Raw genomic sequence first — 19599 nt, 5'->3', positions numbered from 1 at the left:
ACAAAATACTAGCAAATAGAATCCAACAGCACATTAAAAGGATCATACACCATGATCAAGTGGGGTTTATTCCAGGAATGCAAGAATTCTTCAATATATAAAAATCAATCAACGTGACACACCATATTAACAGATAGAAGGCTAAAATCCATATGATCATCTCAACAGATGCAAGGAAAGCTTTCAACAAAATCAACGCCTGAAAGACAAATACCATATGCTAACACATATATATGGAATTTAAGAAAAAAGAATGTCATGAAGAACCTAGGGGTAAGACAGGAATAAAGACACAGACCTACTAGAGAATGGACTTGAGGATATGGAGAGGGGGAAGGGTAAGCTGTGACAAAGCGAGAGAGGCATGGACATATATATACAGTACCAAACGTAAGGTAGATAGCTAGTGGGAAGCAGCCGCATAGCACAGGGAGATCAGCTCGGTGCTTTGTGACCACCTGGAGGGGTGGGATAGGGAGGGTGGGAGGGAGGGAGACGCAAGAGGGAAGAGATATGGGAACATATGTATATTTATAACTGATTCACTTTGTTATAAAGCAGAAACTAAGACACCACTGTAAAGCAATTTTACCCCAATAAAGATGTAAAAAAAAGTAAATAAACATTTATTGAATGTCTATTACAGAGAAAGGTCCCTGCTACTGGAAAATTTATATTCTAATGGGGAAGTGAGACCATAAAACCAACGTATGTTAGGTGCTAATAATGGGGGAAAAGTAGGGCAAAGGAGCTGGGGAGTGAGCTGTATGAGGTTGCCACTTTATACAGAAGTTAGGGAAGGCCTTTCTGGCTGGGTGACATTTGACTTTGGACCTTGAACAGACACAGGAGACAGGAAAGAGTATCTGAGGAGTGACCCAGCTGGAGAAAAGAGCAACTTCTGAAAAAGCCCTGAGGTAGAAGCCCTATTGGCCTCCCAAAATCACTTAACCTTTTCCTCTCCTGTAAACCCTCTCAAACAAAAACTGTAAGATTCACCAGGACAATACCTTTCTCATCACTCCTTCCTTTCCATACCCATTACTACCATCCTAATTTCAGGTTTCATCACTTCTTGCTTTGACAACTGCATCAATCTAGTCTGCCTTCAGCTTCTCCCTCCCACCATCCCATCCTACACTCTGCTACCATTTGTTCATATAGAGTAAATTAGCCACTGGGACAACCCTTTTGAAAACATATACCAAGTAGTGCCAAAACTTTAGTTAAAGAGGAAATTAAGAAATTCTGCTGCAATTCTTTGCTGGATACCAAATTAATGTTAAGGTAAGAATCTTCAATTTTGTGAATAACTAAATAACTGCTCTTTATTTTTACTGTTTGTGATATATCCATCAATAAAAGAAACAGGTTAACTGCATATGCTCAATATACAATTAAAGAAGAAGAAATGTGATTTATGGGTCTCAGAGACCACCATTAAAATAAATGAAATCTTGACAGCTGAGTGAAAATTCTTCATTGCCAGATGGGTCAGAGACAGTGCCTTCCTTCTAGTTAAGCTGCAGCCAGGTAACTGGTTCCGGCCATGCGCTATGATTGAAGTGACATGTTCAAAGCTGACAATAAGAAGCTTTCTCCTATCCACATAGTGGACAGAAAGTACTCTGAGACAGTGGAATTTCAGCTTGGGTCTCTGAGTCATTGGAGGAAAGCTCTGCCAGAAAGCCACCACAGCTACACTGGCCATGATAAACCTTTGTTACGTCACTAAAATTTCTGGGCTGTATTTCAGCAGACACCGTTAACTATCATAATGTAGAGCAAATGAACTGAACTGGGGTGGAAGGTAAGTGTAGGTAGTTATGTTGTTCTAGCACTACATGGGAATTTTGGTGAGAAATCAAAGGAAAAACTCACCTATTTTAAAGGTATACAATATCTCTCACCATTTATAGCTGAATCTATCAATGCACTACCTATATCCATTCACAGCCACTATGGAGAGCACTTGCAGTTTCTATGGACAGCTCTCCGGACAGTTCTCAAGTATCTGTCCCTCTCTGCCTAAGAGCTTTCTCTAACTGAAGGAGCACACTCAACTAGGCAGCAGGCCAAGCAGGAAGTGGCTAGAAGTTAACATCCCTAAAACCTTCAACCACTGAGGGACAAGAGGTGGTGGATAAATACCCCAATTTCCTTATCCCCTCAATGAGACAATCCTGAGGTATGTTCTACATGATCTATCAGAAGTCATTAGCAGGACTGAGTTCCAGTTGCCCACTGTGGTATTCTCCTTATTAATGCATTCTTATTGGCTCTTGTCCCTTCCCTGTCTCTTCACTACTTCCTCAACACCCCTTCCTAGATTCAACCAAACAAATCCTTGTTGCTGGATCTTCTTATGGAGAAACCCAAACTAAAACACCATGCAACATTAACTTTAAAAACTATGTCTTTATAATCTAGAAGACTACAACTTTCCTATCAATATGGCAAATTATGTGGGAAGCAATACATTAAATTATTTGTCTGGCTCTTCACATATCAAACTGAAGATCGCAATTACCTTAGATTTAGAAACGACGAGAAAGACCAACATTTTTAAGTTTTCAAAATTAGTAAAGCTTTGGCATATGTGCTAAGTTTACTTGAAGCACTGAATACAAGAAATCTAACTTCAAAATACAAACACCAAGGAAGAGCTACCATCTTTACCTGTCTTTATACATCCCTTCCCTTCTTTCGGTAACAGACTGGTTCCTGAATACTGTGTGTAAATGACCCAGGCTTAGTTAATAACAATATCTCATCCTTCTGGGTGCAGTAACTGATTCTGGAATGGGCACACAACCTAACACAGTCCTTCCCTGGAATTTTTCTAGCTGGAGTTGGTGGAGGAAAAAGCCCTCTTGCCTCATGGATCTTGCAGATGAAAATAAAGTCTGTAATGGTCTCCAGCCTTGTTCTCTGCTATGTAGAACAAGTCCCTGACTAGAAAGAATGCTCCTTGAGGACACAGACTTAAGTTTGTCTTATTTCATCACTTGTTTCTCCAGCAACTAAAATCATGTCTAGCACATAATAGGTATTCAATAAAGGCCTACTGATTTGAGACAGAAGGACAGAATGACACTAACAGATAGACACAAATGAAAAATTAAAGGATTTTGAGAATCTATCCTGAAAGCATTTCATCCTTGGACAGACCTATCCAAGCTCTTGGTTATTCAGAATTTCACCAATTCAAATGTCATTCTACTTAGTTTAAGCTGGGTTGTCATTTACAACCCAAGAGTCTAGAAAAACCCTACCTCAAGCAAACAAAGGAAAAATCCAAAAACTGGATAAATCAAATTGGTGCTTTAATATTTCTTCATTTTTGACCCAATAAAACACTCAAAAATAAGGATTTCAAAGAAAAAAAGCAATACTCACCTGGTATTTTTTCTGAAGGATGATTTAAGGAAATACTTTTACAATGACATGTCTGAAAATTCCATTTGAAACAATGTGAGGAACATTTCTTTAGTTACGTTCCCTCTTGGCCAAAATATCTCCGAGCATAATTTAAGCTTGATTCAGTTAACAAAGTAATTTTGAAAAAACAATCTGGAGGGGACTTCCCTGGTGGCGCAGTGGTTAAGAATCCACCTGCCAATGCAGGGGACAAGGGTTTGAGCCCTGGTATGGGAAGATCCCACATGCTGTGCAGCAACTAAGCCTATGCGCCACAACTACTGAGCCTGAGCCTGAGCTCTAGAGCCCACGAGCCACAACTATCGAGCCCATGTGTCCTAGAGCTCATGCGCTGCAACTACTGAGCCCACACGCCACAAGTACTGAAGCCTGCACGCCTAGAGCCTGTGCTCTGCAACAAGAGAAGCCACTGCAATGAGAAGCCCACACTCAGCAACAAAGAGTAGCAACAAGAGAAGGCACTTCATCGAAGAGTAGCCCCTGCTCACCACAACTAGAGAAAGTCCGTGTGCAGCAATGAAGACCCAACGCAGCCAAAATTAAATTAAAAAAAAAAAAGATGTTCCTCTTGGGGTGATGAAAATGTCCTGCAATTATATAATGGTTATGGCTGCATAACTTTGAATATGCTATAAAAAAAAAAACAACAATCTGGAGAATTTCAGGGGGAAATGTCTTCTAGTTTGCTGCCCAAAAAATAAGCAAACTTTGGGCTTCCCTGGTGGTCCAGTGGTTAAGAATCCTCCTGCCAGGGCTTCCCTGGTGGCGCAGTGGTTGGGAGTCCACCTGCCGATGCAGGGTACATGGGTTTGTGCCCCAGTCCAGGAATATCCCACATGCCGTGGAGTGGCTGGGCCTGTGAGCCATGGCCGCTGAGCCTGCTTATCCGGGGCCTGTGCTCCACAACGGGAGAGACCACGACAGTGAGAGGCCCGCGTACCACAAAAAAAAAAAAAAAAAAAAAAAAAAGCAAACTTTATCCTCTCTTGATAAGTTATTTTACAAATCTCATATCTTTTATTGTACTTCTGGCAATAAAATCAGGTTTCCATAAATAAAAAAAAACTCAGATTCCACACTATGTGGGACTGGCAAGCCTACTGGCAAGTAAGCAGACCCATGTACACTGATATTACATGATTGATATAGAAAAGTATGTGTTTTTTAGGAATTAAAATTTTTTCTCCTAGCATCACCACTGCTCTACTTTTTAAACTATGTTTGCTTTGAAACTTCTAACAACATCACAGCATAATATTTGTGTTTACCAAATCAAGATGTGAGTTTAAAAGGCTGAAAAATATTTCTACTTAAAATGCCCTTTTTACCAACCTGTTCTAACCAATTTTCCCAGATCACTCCATCCACTGATTTATCAGTGCATTTATTCTCTATCCTTCCCTTAAGACTAAAGGCAATCCTATACTAGGCAGTCTTAAAGGCTCTACTAGATACTCCTCCAACTAGAAGCAAGAAGGGAGGAACATCTAGTATATATTGTGCTTTATTTTTGTGTTCTTTCAAACCATCCAGGTTTGTATGATACCTATTCATAATAGGTACTCCGTGTTGGCCAAATATGTAAGTAATATTACATAATACTGTGACAAGATTTAAAAAACAGAGGCCTCAAAACTAAATATCCATTAGTCGAAATCCCACACTTAGTAACTCTTTAAAACACTACATTACTTAACTTCCTGGGCCTGAGTATCCTCATTTATGAAGTGGGAACAAATACAGCCTAATTTTGAGGCATGCATCCAATGTATGGTGCATGAATTCAAGTATTACTTCCTTTCCTTTCTCTTTGCTGATACAGAAAAATAATGAAAATCAGATCCAAAATTCACTGCTCTATACTACACATTATAACATTCTTTTAAATAAATCCTTATGTCAGAAGAGAATTACTATTACTCATCTCTCTTTAGAAAGATAAAACAGATTTTTTTTTAAGTTGTGCTTCCTAAATGTTTACATTCTAGATAAACCAAAGTTTATGCGTGTAGGGTAGTTCTGCCCACTGATGTGACAGGTACTTCTCAAGAAAAGTTTTAGAACCCAGTTGTTTTGACCAGGCATATGTATGCTGCTTTGAAAGTGGTTTTATTTCTAACATTACTACTATCTTCCTTACTATTATTCTATAACCTTATCTACTATCCTGTGGTTGAGCCATGCCAGATGTCCACTTCACTACATATCCGTTACCTCCTCACCAGCCACTATTCCAAACACTAATCAAAGTGGACTTCAGAACAAAGAAAATTACCTAAGCCAAAAGAAAATGCATAATGATGAAAGGGTCAATTCCAAAAAGACATAATTCTTAAGTGGTCCTGCACATTAAAAACAAAAACAGGGACTTCTCTGGTAGTGCAGTGGTTAAGAATCTGCCTGCCAATGCAGGGGACACAGGTTCGAGCCCTGGTCCGGGATGATCCCACATGCCACAGAGCAAATAAACCCGGGCACCACAACTACTGAGCCTGAGCTCTAGAGCCTGCAAGCCACGACTACTGAAGCCCACATGCCTAGAGCCTGTGCTCCTCAACAAGAGAAGGCACTGCAACGAAGAGCAGCCCCCCGCTCACAGCAACTAGAGAAAGCCCATGCACAGCAACGAAAACCCAAAGCAGCCAAAAACAAAAGATAAATAAATTTATAAAAAACAAACAAAAACTTCAAAATACACAAAGCAAAAGCTAACAGGAATGAAAGAAAAACCCACTCTTATATTTGGAGAATGCAACACTCCTCTCTCAGTAATTGATAAAACAAATAGAGAATGAACAAGAATATAGAAGACCTAAAAACCACTATCAATCAAATTTATCTAACTGACATTTATGGAACTCTCCACCCGGCACATGAAACATTTGTCAGGGTAGACCACATCCAGGGATTAACCTTAACAAATTTAAAAGAAATGAACTCAAAGAAAGTATGTTCTCTGACATGGAATCAAACTAAAAATCAATAAAAGAAAGCTATTTGGAAACACTCAAATACTTAGATATTGAACAAAATCCTTCTAAATAACCCACAAGTCAAAGAAGAAGCCTCCGGGAAACTAGAAAATATCTTGAATGAATTAAAATGAAAATAAAACACATTAAATTTTGTGGGATGAAGCTAAACAACTGCTTAGAGAAAGATATACAGCATTAAATGCTTCTATTAGAAAAGGTCAAATCAATAATTTAAAATTCTGTCCAAGAAACCAGAAAAAGAGCAAACTAAACTCAAAGCAAGTGGAACAAAGAAAATAATAAAGACAGGAACAGCAATCAATGAAACAGAAATACAACAATGTAAATTAAACCAAAAGCTGATTCTGGGATAAGATGTATAAAAATCATAAACCTCTAGTCAGACTGTCTAAGGAAAATAGTGAAGATACAGATTTCCAATATCAGGAATGCAAATCCCCAAATATTCTTCAACTGGTGAATGAATAAACAAACTGGAGTACCGCTATATTATGGAATACTACTCAGAAATAAAAGTAGTGAACTACTGATACATTCAATAACATGAATGAATCTCAAATGCATTATGCTAAGCAACTGGAGCCAGACTAAAGAGGCTAAGTCCTGTACATCTCACTTACATGATATTCTGAAAAAAGTAAAACTTAAAGGAACCATAAACAAATCAGTGGTGGCTATGGCCTAGCAACCCCTGAGGGGAATGACTTTAAAAAGCACGAGGGGCTTCCCTGGTGACGCAGTGGTTGAGAGTCTGCCTGCCGATGCAGGGGTCACGGGTTTGTGCCCCGGTCCGGGAAGATCCCACGTGACGCGGAGCAGCTGGGCCCCGTCAGCCATGGCCGCTGAGCCTGCGCGTCCGGAGCCTGTGCTCAGCAATGGGAGAGGCCACAACAGTGAGAGGCCCGCGTACCACAAAAAAAAAAAAAAAAAAAGCATGAGAAAACTTTATGGGTGATAGAAATGTTCTATACCTTGATGGTGGTTGTGATTATACAACTGTGCTCTTTGTCAAAATTCATACAACAGTATATCGTAAGAATGTCTATATATGTAGAACTGAGTCACTTTGCTGTACAGCAGAGATTGGCACAGCAGTGTAAATCAACTATACTTCAATTAAAAATAAAATAAAAATTTTTAAAAAACAGTATATTGAAAAGGATAAATTTTAGTGTATGTAAATTATACCTCAATAAACCTGACACCCCACACACCTGCCCAAATAAGGCAAACCTTTTAAAAACAGTAAGAGCTAAAAAAGTTAATTACATCCTCAGTGAGCAAAATGGTGAGTCAACAGATACAAACAGAATTAACATACGTCACATAAAGAGTGAACAAGCATTTAAAAAGAATATTCAGGAATAACCTGGCAGTCCAGTGGTTAAGACTAGGTGTTTTCACTGCCGTGGCCCAGGTTCAACCCTGGTCAGGGAACTAAGATCCCACAAGCCACACAGCGTGGCCAAAAATAAATAAATAAATAAATAAAAAGAATATTCAACCCTGTTATTAATAAGAGCTATTATTTCTTATTAAATTGTATTACATGGCTACTATATGAGGTAATTAAATATATTATCTTAAATACTCTCTATGACCCCAGGAAATATGTAAGGAAATACAAATGAAAACAATGATGTACTCTGTCATACACACTGAATTGATAAAACTAAAGAAAAGGTATGAAGTCTAATTGTGACAAGGCTTCACAGCCATCCATTCATTCATTTGAACAATGTTTTTATTGGGTCTCATTTAAATCTTGCATTTTACCCCAACTGAGGGGAGGCAGTGACAGATTTAATTACAAGGGAGGTACTGGGTAGGCAATACATATGGGGGGGGAGTTTAATTGGTAGGGAGATTGTCCAAAGGTGTGGGTCCTAATTCTTCCTTATACAATGGAGACATCTCTGAAGTCGGATAAAAGCATTCCTGTGACACTAAATCTATTTCCAGTAGACTTTCCAGGAATTCCTAGGGATAGCATTAATGGCAACTGCTTTCTAGAGAAGTGAAGATGTCTATCCTGCAAGTCACCTAGCAATTCCTGACTGCACACAAAGCACTCAGAATCTCGACAGAGTCCCACAGGGCCATATCAGGCTTTTGCACTTAAGTACTACTCTTCTTAGTAATACTATATATTTTCTTATTTTTATTATTAACCCTTGACTATTACAAAAATCCATATTGTCTCTCTAATTCTGAAGTCCATAAGGTCAGGACGCCTTCTCAATGCCTTTTGAGTTGCTCTGCACAGAGTGAGCATGGGTTCTAAAATAATGTAAACAGACATCACTTGTCCTTACCTTTAAAAATATCAGTATACATGCACAATGGAAAAACATAATTAATGCGAAATGGTTTTCTAGAAAATACCAGATAGATCTCAGTAAATCCCAGTAGAACAGCAAGTAAAATAACAATTACAAAATTTTTTTAAAAGATTTTTTTGATGTGGACCATTTTTAAAGTTTTTATTGAATTTGTTACAATATTGCTTCTGTTTTGTTTTGGTTTTCTGGCCTCAAGGTATGTGGGATCTTAGCTCCCTGACCAGATATCCAACCCGCACCCCCTGCGTTGGAAGGCAAAGTCTTAACCACTGGACTGCCAGGGAAGTCCCCAACAATCACAAAATTTTAAGTATAGTAAATTGGAAGGGTATATACAGGGAGGAAAAAAAAAGACTTTTTTTATCTTCCAAGTTTTCCATATTATTATTACTTGTTACTTTTGAAGTGTGAAAAATTTTAGTGCATTATGCCCCAAGAGTCCATGGCCTACTATGTATGCATATGGAATATAACAGCATTTATGAAACCAGGTAATAACAATAACATTATTAACTCAACCACCCAGGTAGGTTCAAAATCTCAGCCATGGGCTTCCCTGGTGGCGCAGTGGTTGACAGTCCGCCTGCCGATGCAGGGGACACGGGTTCGTGCCCTGGTCCAGGAAGATCCCACATGCCGCGGAGTGGCTGGGCCCGTGAGCCATGGCCGCTGGGCCTGCACGTCTGGAGACTGTGCTCCGCAGCAGGAGGGGCCACAGCAGTGAGAGGCCTGCGTACCACACACACACACAAAAAAATCTCAGCCATAATTATGCTCTCTCATCTTCCTCACCCCTCAAATCTAATCAGTTAACAAGTCCTATTAATTCTTTGCTTCTCAAATAATCCTTTCTTCATTCACACTACAACCACCCTATTTCACACAAAGAAATTAAGTGTGGTGAAAATGAGAATAAAGATAAAAGATGTTTTTCTTATTCTTAATTGCTTTAAAACATAATTAACCATCTAAAGTAAAAAGAATAACAATGCACTGTGGAATTTATAACAGAAAAGCAAAATAGTGGACAACAGCACAAAAGATGGGAGGTGGGAAATGGAAGTATATTAATATAAGGTTCTAACATGAACTATTAGATAACACAGATACAGAACATTTCCATCACTGCAGGAAGTTCTTTTGGAAAGTGCTGCTGTAGCACAAACACCAAGAGTATAATGAAAAAAGGTGTAACTGACAACTAATAGTAGAGATAAAATGAAATATAAAAAATAATCCAAAAGAAGACAGGGAAAAAGAAACAGGATCTTGGAATTAAAGTCTGAACTGATATCAACTCCTGAAATATATTTTACAATAGAAAGAAAAATGTACATCTTTGACCAAGAAATTCATTTCTAAGAATTTATCCTACAGATAAGCTTATTTATAAATGCACAAAGAAGTATAAATAAGAATGTTCAACACAGGACCATTTAACAGCAAAAGACTGGAAATGATCTAAATAACAAAACAGAAGCCTGATGAAATAACATATGGTCCATAATATACCTATATGTAAAGTCACATGTGCATACATTTGTATGCACATAGAATAAATGTGGAATAATGCAAAAGAAACAGCTAACTGGATTTCTCTGAGAAGAACGAATTTAAGGCAAGTAGGGGGAGAGTGCATATTGTATTTTCTTTTACCACTTATAATTTTTATCATGTGCATGTATTACCTGCATAGAAAGAAAGAAAGAAGGAAAGAAAGAAAGAAAGAAAGGAGGAAGGGAGGAAGGGAAGAAAGAAAAAAAAGGAAGGAAGGAAGGAAGGAAAAGAAAGAAAGAAAGAGGGAGAGAGGGAAGGAGGGCAGGAAGAAAGGGAGGCAGGGGAAGGGGAGGAAAAGAGGGGAAGGAAGGAAAGAGGAATACATGCTGGTAGGTAAACTGTAAAGCATACAATTCCAGAATCAGCTCCTTGGGGGCAAGAACTCTCCCCAAAATTTAAATTTACTTCCGAAAGAACTTTACACTAGCTCATAAAGAGGCATAGGTCAGTTAAAAATGATATATAGATTTTTATTTTGGAATAAATTATAGATAATTTCACCTTGACTGCATGCTAGCTTTATAAGAAACAGTAGCAAAGACTTCCTATTAAAATAATACTGGGGCTTCCCTGGTGGCACAGTGGTTAAGAATCCACCTGCCAATGCAGGGGACATGGGTTCGAGCCCTGGTCCGGGAAGATCCCACATGCTGTGGAGCAACTAAGCCCATGCTCCACAGCTCTGAGCCTGTGCTCTAGAGCCTGCGAGCCACAGCTACTGAGCCCACATGCCACATTTACTGAAGCCCACGCGCCTAGAGCCCGTGCTCCGTAACAAGAGAAGCCACCGCAATGAGAAGCCTGTGTACCACATGAAGAGTAGCCCTCACTCACCACAACTAGACAAAGCCCGCCCACAGCAACGAAGACCCAACACAGCCAAAAATAAATAAAATAAATAAATTTAAAATAATACTGAAGGAATAAAAACGTGTAACTCACAAGGACAACAGACAGGAAAGGAGGCAACAGCAGAAAAGAGGTTTCAACGAAGTTTTGAAAGCAGATGTCTAAGCGGTACCAGTCTAAATGCAGTCCCATTATAAACTCAAATTAAGATTTCCTGATCTGCCCTGATACAAGTCCCAGACTTCTGTGGAAAGAAAAGTATCCTGTCATTCACAGGAAAGCAATGAATAACTTGCTGCATTTTCAACTTCTTATATGAATAAACAAACTTTTTGTTTAACAAACATCAAGAGCTAGGAAAGAAAGGTTTCATTTCATTTGAAAACGAAATGTGGGTGTGCTTATTTCAAGTTCAACTCAGAACTGACTATATGTACAGAAAACACACACACACAACCCAAGAACACGTTTTACCTTAAAGAGATAAATTTCTTAAATATCAATTTTTATGTACAGAGTACAAAGGAGGTCAAGAAATCAACATATGTGTACAATAATTCTGCTAAACCTATATTTGAGACATGGCAATTTACTCAAGGACATTTTCCAAACTCTTAAACAATGGCTTATGGCTTTAGTAGCTTTACTGTACAACCTTGCCAATAAATTTTCACACTGTAACAAAATAACTTTACTAACTTTATTTAAATTAAATCTACTGAGCCTACCTTTAGAAAACTTAAATCCCGTTTGGCTTAAGCCAATTATTTCATCACAACATACTGTGGTTGCCTTATGAGTTATAAAAGAAAATCTACAAAAAGGAATTAATTTCAAGAAAGGTAAGCTAAGCTTAACTATGTTTTTGTCCAAGAAGGGTAGAGGTGAAACTATACAAAATGAATAAGCGTATAAATTGGCCAAATAAAAAGATCCACAGAGAAATCAGTCTGTACTCAGAACAGCACTATTACTTTATCATCTCTCAACTTACTGATCACTAATGCAGGGGTTCCCTGAGAAACGGAAATTATTCCAAGGGTTTCTCCAGAGCAAAAAGATTGGGAGAAACTGCGTGAGAGAGATTAACTAGACAGGCTCTGTATTTAAGGGCACAAGACATACCCTCAGGCCTGATGTTGTAGGACTCTACCCAGGGGAAACTGGCCCAAGAGAAGGGAAAAAAACTACATTTGAGAGACCCAGCATCCTTGTTCTACTTTAAGATCCTCCAGTCTACCAGCCTGACCCAGACAGACTGAAAACCTAATCAGCAATTTTGCGTCTTATTTAAATATTAACAGAAAACTAAGGAAAGGTTCTAACATGAAAGACAAAGTTCAAGACCAAAAGGGCTCTGAGGACGATGCAGAAAGCAAAAGAAAACTTTGAGGGTATTTATACCCGTGCACCGCAACAAAGAGTAGCCCCTGCTCACTGCAACTAGAGAAAGCCCACACACAGCTACGAAGACTCAACGCAGCCAAAAATTAATTAATTAATTAATTTTAAAAAAGGAAATCCTGAATCAGTATCAGTATGTTATTTAGAAATATGTAGGTAAACACCAGAGGAAACCACTAAGAGGTGAAAGTGGCTGTCTCTAGGAGGCAAAAAGTGGGAGTGGAGAGAGATGTGGCAGGGAAACACTTTATTTGATTATAAGTTTAGTGCCATATGACATTTTAAATTATATACATGTACTTTGATAAAAATAGAATTTAAATTTTAAAATACAGTATTTGACAAACATGCTATTTCTTTAAGTAGTTTGGAGATGGAAGTAGCTTACTTTCTCAATTCCCCTCTTGTCTATTGCTGAGTTATCTTAACCCACCCTTACCTCCTCTCCATCCTCAGAGAAAGAAGTGACCTTAGTCGTTTCTGAGATTTCCTGACTACACCATGTGCTGGATTCCACTGCCTCTCACATTTTCCATGACCTTGCTCCATCTATTATTTCCTTCTCTTGAATCTGCAATCGTTCATTCTCCTGTGAATCCTTTCCCCAAACCTATAAAACATGCTGAAGTTCTCCCCATCCTATAAACAAACGAACTTAGCTCAATTCTTCATCCTGTTTTGTCACATTCCTTCCTTACAGTGACATATGGGTAATTTATACTCCATAAGAGTAATTTAGGGACCTCCCTGGCGGTCCAGTGGTTAAGACTTCGCCTTCCAGTGCAGGGGGTGTGGGTTCAATCCCTGGTCGGGGAGCTAAGATCCCACATGCCTCGTGCCAAAAAACCAAAACATAAAACAGAAGCAGTATTGTAACAAATTCAATAAAGACTTTAAAAATGATCCACATCAAAAAAAAATCTTAAAAACAAAAAAGTAATTTATAATCATTACCTCTACTTCCTCACCCACCACTTTAATCTGATTTGTGCATCCAACATGCTACTCAAAGGTCAGCAGCGGGACCCGAAATGCCAAATTCCAAAGTCTATTCTCCAGGCTCAGCATACTTGTTATCTTCAGAGAATCTGAAAATCTTTATCATCTCCTCCTTGAAATCCAAATCTTTCTTTTGGCTTCCCCAACACTATTCTACCACCACATTCTCAGGCTTATTCATTGACTTTTCTTTCTACCCTTAAAATGCTTGTTTTCTCCCAGAGTTGTATCCTCAGCATTCTCCTATCATCTTATCCATCCTAGTGATTAGTCATTTCAAGTACTGCCCACGTGCAAATGCTTAGCATAAAGTATGGGTTAAACGAATGTTTACTGAGCCGAAATAAATGAGTGCCAATTTTCTGCCTCCAATCTGTATCCCCAAGTTCTAAAACTATATTAGCCACAATTTAGAAAATTATCTGGATGTCTTGAGAGCACAAACTAAGTATGTCCAGAACTGGACTCACTGTTCTCTTCCCAAACCAGCATTCCTCACTGTGTCGCTTATCTCAATTAAGATAAGGAACTATTATCCTCAACTCCTCCTTTCTCAGTCCCTACATCCAACAGGTTACTGTACTGAATCCAAGTCTCCTCAATCTCTTTTATCCTTGCCATTCCCACTGCCATAGCTCTTAAATTCATGTGCTCGATGCCATTGTGAGTTACTATCCTACAGTCTTCTCCATGTCAAATTCATAGCCTATTCATTCTAAATATTTATCAACACTATGCATTCCAAAAATATAAATACCACTAATATAACAAATTAACTTTTAATATCTCAACCCTTGCATGATGAGGATGATAAAAATGATGTGAAAATAGCTAATATCAAGAGATTCCTTCCTACACCCACAGAGGGATTACAAAGATTTTATCTTTCTAACAATCCTCTATTGTAAAATATTAATAGTTGACCCTTGAACAACGAGGGTTTAAGGCCACCGACTCTCTGCATAGTAGAAAATCCGCATATAACTTTAGATTCAGCCATCTGGTCCCAAAGTTCCGCATGTGTAGATTCAACCAACTTTGGATCATATGTATTGTAGTACTATTTATTTTTTAAAAATCCACATATAAGTGGACCAGGGCAATTCAAACCTGCTTTGTTCAAGGGTCAGCTGTACTATTAGTCAGCATCCCCATTTTACAGGTGAAGTGAATTTGCCTAAAGTTAAATAGCTACTACTAAGTAAGCAGTAATGCCAAGATTTGAACTCCGACAATCTGGCTCCAGAGGTATTATCCATGGGATACATTCATATATTCTATTCAAGGCCATTCTGAAAACTTACCTTTCTACTCTCTTTCTTGACTGCTTGCTCTCTTTTCTCCCCAACATCCTATACTCTACATTTTAAGACACAGGACTGAATATGATATGTATATTTTCACACTTCTATGATCCAGCTGTAAAGTTCTGTTCCTCTCTTTCCAACCCAAAGCAAAAGCCATCTCCTCTGACAGAACTTCTATACCCACTCCCCACAGAATTACTCACTTCTCTATGAGCCCAAAGTACTCATATTATATACTTACGAACCTATCTTACATGACTGGTTTGTGAGTCTCTGGAGTTCTCTCTTTTACATTCTTCAATCAAAGCTTACAGAATTGAACTTAATTCAATACAAACTCTACTAGCCAAGATGCTGAATTAATAGTAAGTTTCTACTTGCCTCAACTTCAGTGTTTGTAAAATACAAATACTATAAACCAAAAGGATTCCCCTGAATGTGTGAAGTTACCAGCAATCCTTCAAATGTTAGAGAAACACCTAATTCTTAAAGTTGTGTACTTCACAAAGTACTAGAAAGCAGAAGTCTAAGATGCTGCAAATTTGAAGGTCTGTTATACTACTTCCTGATTATTAGTCCAGAGAAATCCATCTCTTGTTGCTGCTCTTGCCACACCCCCACCTCAATAAACAACCAAATTCATACACAACATAATACATCAAAGTAAGGGGGAAATTAGCAAAAACACAACTTGCTATCTACCTATCAGCCAGCCACACTGCAAAAATAACTTTTATACACACTGTACTAATGCCCTTTTTCTCTAATGAGGAGTTTTCAAACTATTTCCCTTCAGTGCTTCTAGTGACTGTTTTTCAAATTTAGAGTTCAGCAAAATCAACGGGGTGTGTGTGGAGGGGGTACTTTCAAGGTCTGGAGTAGGGTCTGGGAACTTGGATTTTTAACAAAGACCCTGAGTGAATCTGGTACAGATAAGGCACAGACCACACGCTGAGAAACAGTTCTGGATGTTCTTTGCAACTCGAAATTTCATATGACCATGAAAACTAAGCCTACACTGGCAATTTATGTTACATCCACTAAAACTAGAAGCAAAACTAGTATGATACACAATAGCTAACTTTTATACTGAGGTACTGTGCTGAGTATTTCTCAATTTTCTTTCATTTTATCCTCAGCACCGTATGAAGTAAATATCATTATCACCTTACAAATGAGAAAGTTAAGGCTTAGAAAGTTAATCGCTTCCCCACATCACATGGCTTCTAAGTGGTGGAACACGGTATTAAAACCCAGAATGTCTACCCAAAGCCTATACTCCTATCCTCTTTATGCCACCTATTTGTAATATATCTATTTGACACTGTATAGAGTAAGACAAAGTCAGGTAAAAGAAGGGAAGGCATAAAAACTTTGTCTTCTTCACCATTTTATCTACAGTTAACACCGTTGCCTAGTTACCTTTTCTAAGCATATCTCAGTTCCTTACGACAAACCACTTTCCGTGTAGATGGCAGGCACTGAAGGTGGGAAGTTTAAGATACGTGTCAGGAATGGGTGCTTGGATTAACTTATATTGAATACTCTGGGTTTTTTTTTTTTAACATCTTTATTGGAGTATAATTGCTTTACAATGGTGTGTTAGTTTCTGCTTTATAACAAAGTGAATCAGTTATACATATACAAATGTTCCCATATCTCTTCCCTCTTGCGTCTCCCTCTGTCGTTTACCACCTATGTAATCTTAGGCAGGCTCCCTGTGCTCTTTTACAAAATGGGACGATAATCCTATTTTAATATATAACATACGTAAAGCACCCAGGACATAGAAGATAAAATGTATTGCCCTCCTCCACCTTTTATTCTATTTACTAACATTTCTAAACACCACTTATTTTCACTGGGCTTGAAACTACTTCCAAAAAGTAATAAATCAAGTGAAGGAAGTTCTCTATTAGCTAATGATTAGCTGTAACCCTGGGGAAATAAAGCAACTGGGTAGGGAGCTGACTGAATAGGGACACCCCCCCAAAGATCCTGAGATCTTCAAATAGGGGACTTTCAGACTGGATTCCTAACAAAGATTAGGGCATCCAATTCATCCTATAGACACCTAGAAGCTGACAACCTGATCCAGATGGACCCTGGAATCTGAGTTACATGAGGTTTACTTCATAAGGTAGGCCCTTGCTCTCTACCAATAAGCATGTCTACATTTCATTGAGGCTGCAAACTGGCAGTAATCTCCTTCAATCAAAAAGGGAGTCTCAGAGCTTCCCTGGTGGCGCAGTGATTAAGAATCCTTCTGCCAATACAGGGGACACAGGTTCAAGCCCTGGTCCGGGAAGGTCCCACATGCCACAGAGCAACTCAGCCCATGCACCACAACTACTGAGCCTGCGCTCTAGAGCCTGTGAGCCACAACTACTGAGCCCGCGAGCCACAACTACGGAAGCCCGCATGCCTAGAGCCCATGCTCCACAACAAGAGAATCCACCACAATAAGAAGCCCGCGCACGGCAACAAAGAGTAGCCCCCGCTCGCTGCAACTAGAGAAAGCCTGAGTGCAGCAATGAAGACCCAACGCAGCCAAAAATAAATACTTAATATAAATATTTTAAAAAATGTTTTAAATTTTAAAAAGGGAGTCTCTGCTGTACACCTGAAACTTTGTAAATCAACTGTACTTCAATTAAAAAATAAGAAAAAAATGTTTTTTAATGTTTAAAAGGGAGTCTCATAATTTAAAAGATTCTCCTTTTCTTCCAGATTGAGTCTGAGAAAAACAGCAAATGGTCTAGCTTGTGCTATGAAGACAAAATCAGAAAACATTTGTCCCACTCTGCATGGAAGTTCACTAGAGTGAAACAAAAACACATTCCTGGGAAGGAAGCGATCAGACATTCACTTCAATATAACTTAGTAACAGGCAGTATCCCTTTTCACACCTAGGTGAGAGTGCTGCACTGGAGAAAAAAGAGGTTTTATTTTTCTGGGGTTTTTTTGGTGGGGGGAGTGAGAGGGCTAATGAGAAGGACCAACTTTACAGCATGAATACTCTATGGAATGACAGATCGGAGGGAAAGACGCTTTGGAAAACATGAAGAGTGGGCACAGGAGGAGCCCGAGATCCCAGCAAATAAAGCCCTTCTAGCATTGAGAAGAAAAGAGCACCTTCCTCCACACACTGCTAATACTTAACCCAGCTTTCATCAGGTTGCTGCTTCTTTAAAGGTCAAATACTTGAGAGGGTAGCCAGATTCTGTTATCAGACTGGGGTCACCACCTCCTTCCTCCATCTTAACTGCCCACTTAAGTAGCTCTCCTTCCCTTCCACCTGCCACACAATGTCAGCTCCAGAAGGTTGAAGGCAAACTGAAGCAATTATGTCCACCAGATACCTCTAAGAGTTGCTTCAAAACCTAAACACATATGTCACTTTGGTATGTTATGTATTTCCCAGGTTCTATCTTACACATCAAGCTACCTCCTTGATATAATGTAAAAGACATGGTTTTGGAGTACCTAACATCCACTCCACCACTTGTTACTTCACCTCTCAAAACCTCCTGTGAGAGTTAAAATGAGATCCTGTAGGTAAATCATCCACCATAAGGAGGAGCTCAGTAAGCAATAGCTATTATTTGAGGAGGAGGGGGTTCTTTTAACAAAGTTTAAAAAAAGCATTTTGCATTTTCAGAAGGTTTAAAACAGCATTCTTTTTCTAGTCAGAAAACACTATTGATCATTCTTCAGGGCAATTCTCTCCCCAGAAAATATCCATTGTCTAAAATCTTTGATAAAATAAACAGTAGAAAAGACTCATCGCACTCCCTGCATTTTTTGAATGAACCCTTGAAGCCACTTCATCTGTTCTATTTCGTTAGGAAGTACTGTACTACGTTTCCTGAAACATCCAGTCATTCTGCCTAAAGATTCTAACAGAAATTCCCGAGACAGTGAAAGACAAAGGTATACGTTGGCAGTATTAATACGTAAGCTAAAAACCACCCATTTCTCTTTTCAGTGGATTCTAACACGAAGACAATCAGATGATAAATTTTTTTCTCTTTCCATTTGCACAATATGAAGTCCTCTTTTGAGTTCCTCTTTATGAATGACTCCCAAGGAACCCAAGAGCTCCATTCAGGACTTTCCCCCAAAAAAGCTCCCAAGTCTAGAGAAAAACAATTTTTAGGTCCCTAAAGTAATAACAAGGAGACAAATCTTGGATCTTGTTTTTAAAAAAAAAAATGGTTTTCATCCTAAACACAAAATCAGTGTAACAGACATACACCAGAGCCTCATACAAAGCCCATAAAACCCCCAAAGGAATCTTGCTTAACTTACTTCTCACTTCTTGCTACCCACTTAGCAAATCTTAGTAAATGCTAACATGCTCCGAGCCCCATGTCTACTCAGGGACCCCAACCAAACCTGCTATGCTAGTGCACTCAAATCCCCCAAATCTGAAACTGTTCTGTGAAAGAGAAATACTTAGCAGCAGATATGTGCTATACTGACATTAACCATGTCACTGAAGTGACAAACCACTCAGCCTCACCCCCAAGGGAGGGTAAGCAGTAACCAGCGGGCGGCCAGAAACCCAGGTTTATCATTAACACATCAGGCCAAGCACAATGTTAGCGGCTGCACCTCCAGGGACGGGCACCAACGTAGGGCCGACTGAGACATGAATGAGACGGCCGGGGAGGGAGCGGCGCAGGGGGCTGGGGGATGGCC

General features: G+C 39.0%; 1 protein-coding gene across 1 annotated transcript in view; it reads right to left on the bottom strand.

Moving 5' to 3' along the window:
- Positions 1-18068: 18068 nt before the first annotated feature.
- Positions 18069-19599, bottom strand: part of LOC112395234 (protein FAM117B-like) — a 2048-nt gene continuing 517 nt past the window's right edge. The window contains exon 2 of the mRNA XM_024738328.1: positions 18069-18193. Coding sequence (XP_024594096.1) covers positions 18069-18193 — 125 coding nt within the window. The remainder of the gene's footprint in view (positions 18194-19599) is intronic.

Source organism: Neophocaena asiaeorientalis, unplaced genomic scaffold (assembly GCF_003031525.2).
Source record: "Neophocaena asiaeorientalis asiaeorientalis breed wild unplaced genomic scaffold, Neophocaena_asiaeorientalis_V1.1 scaffold258, whole genome shotgun sequence".
In the NCBI taxonomy this organism is placed as follows: domain Eukaryota; kingdom Metazoa; phylum Chordata; class Mammalia; order Artiodactyla; family Phocoenidae; genus Neophocaena; species Neophocaena asiaeorientalis.
The sequence above is the reverse complement of the archived record's forward strand: the minus strand, read 5'-3'. Positions and strand labels throughout refer to the sequence as shown.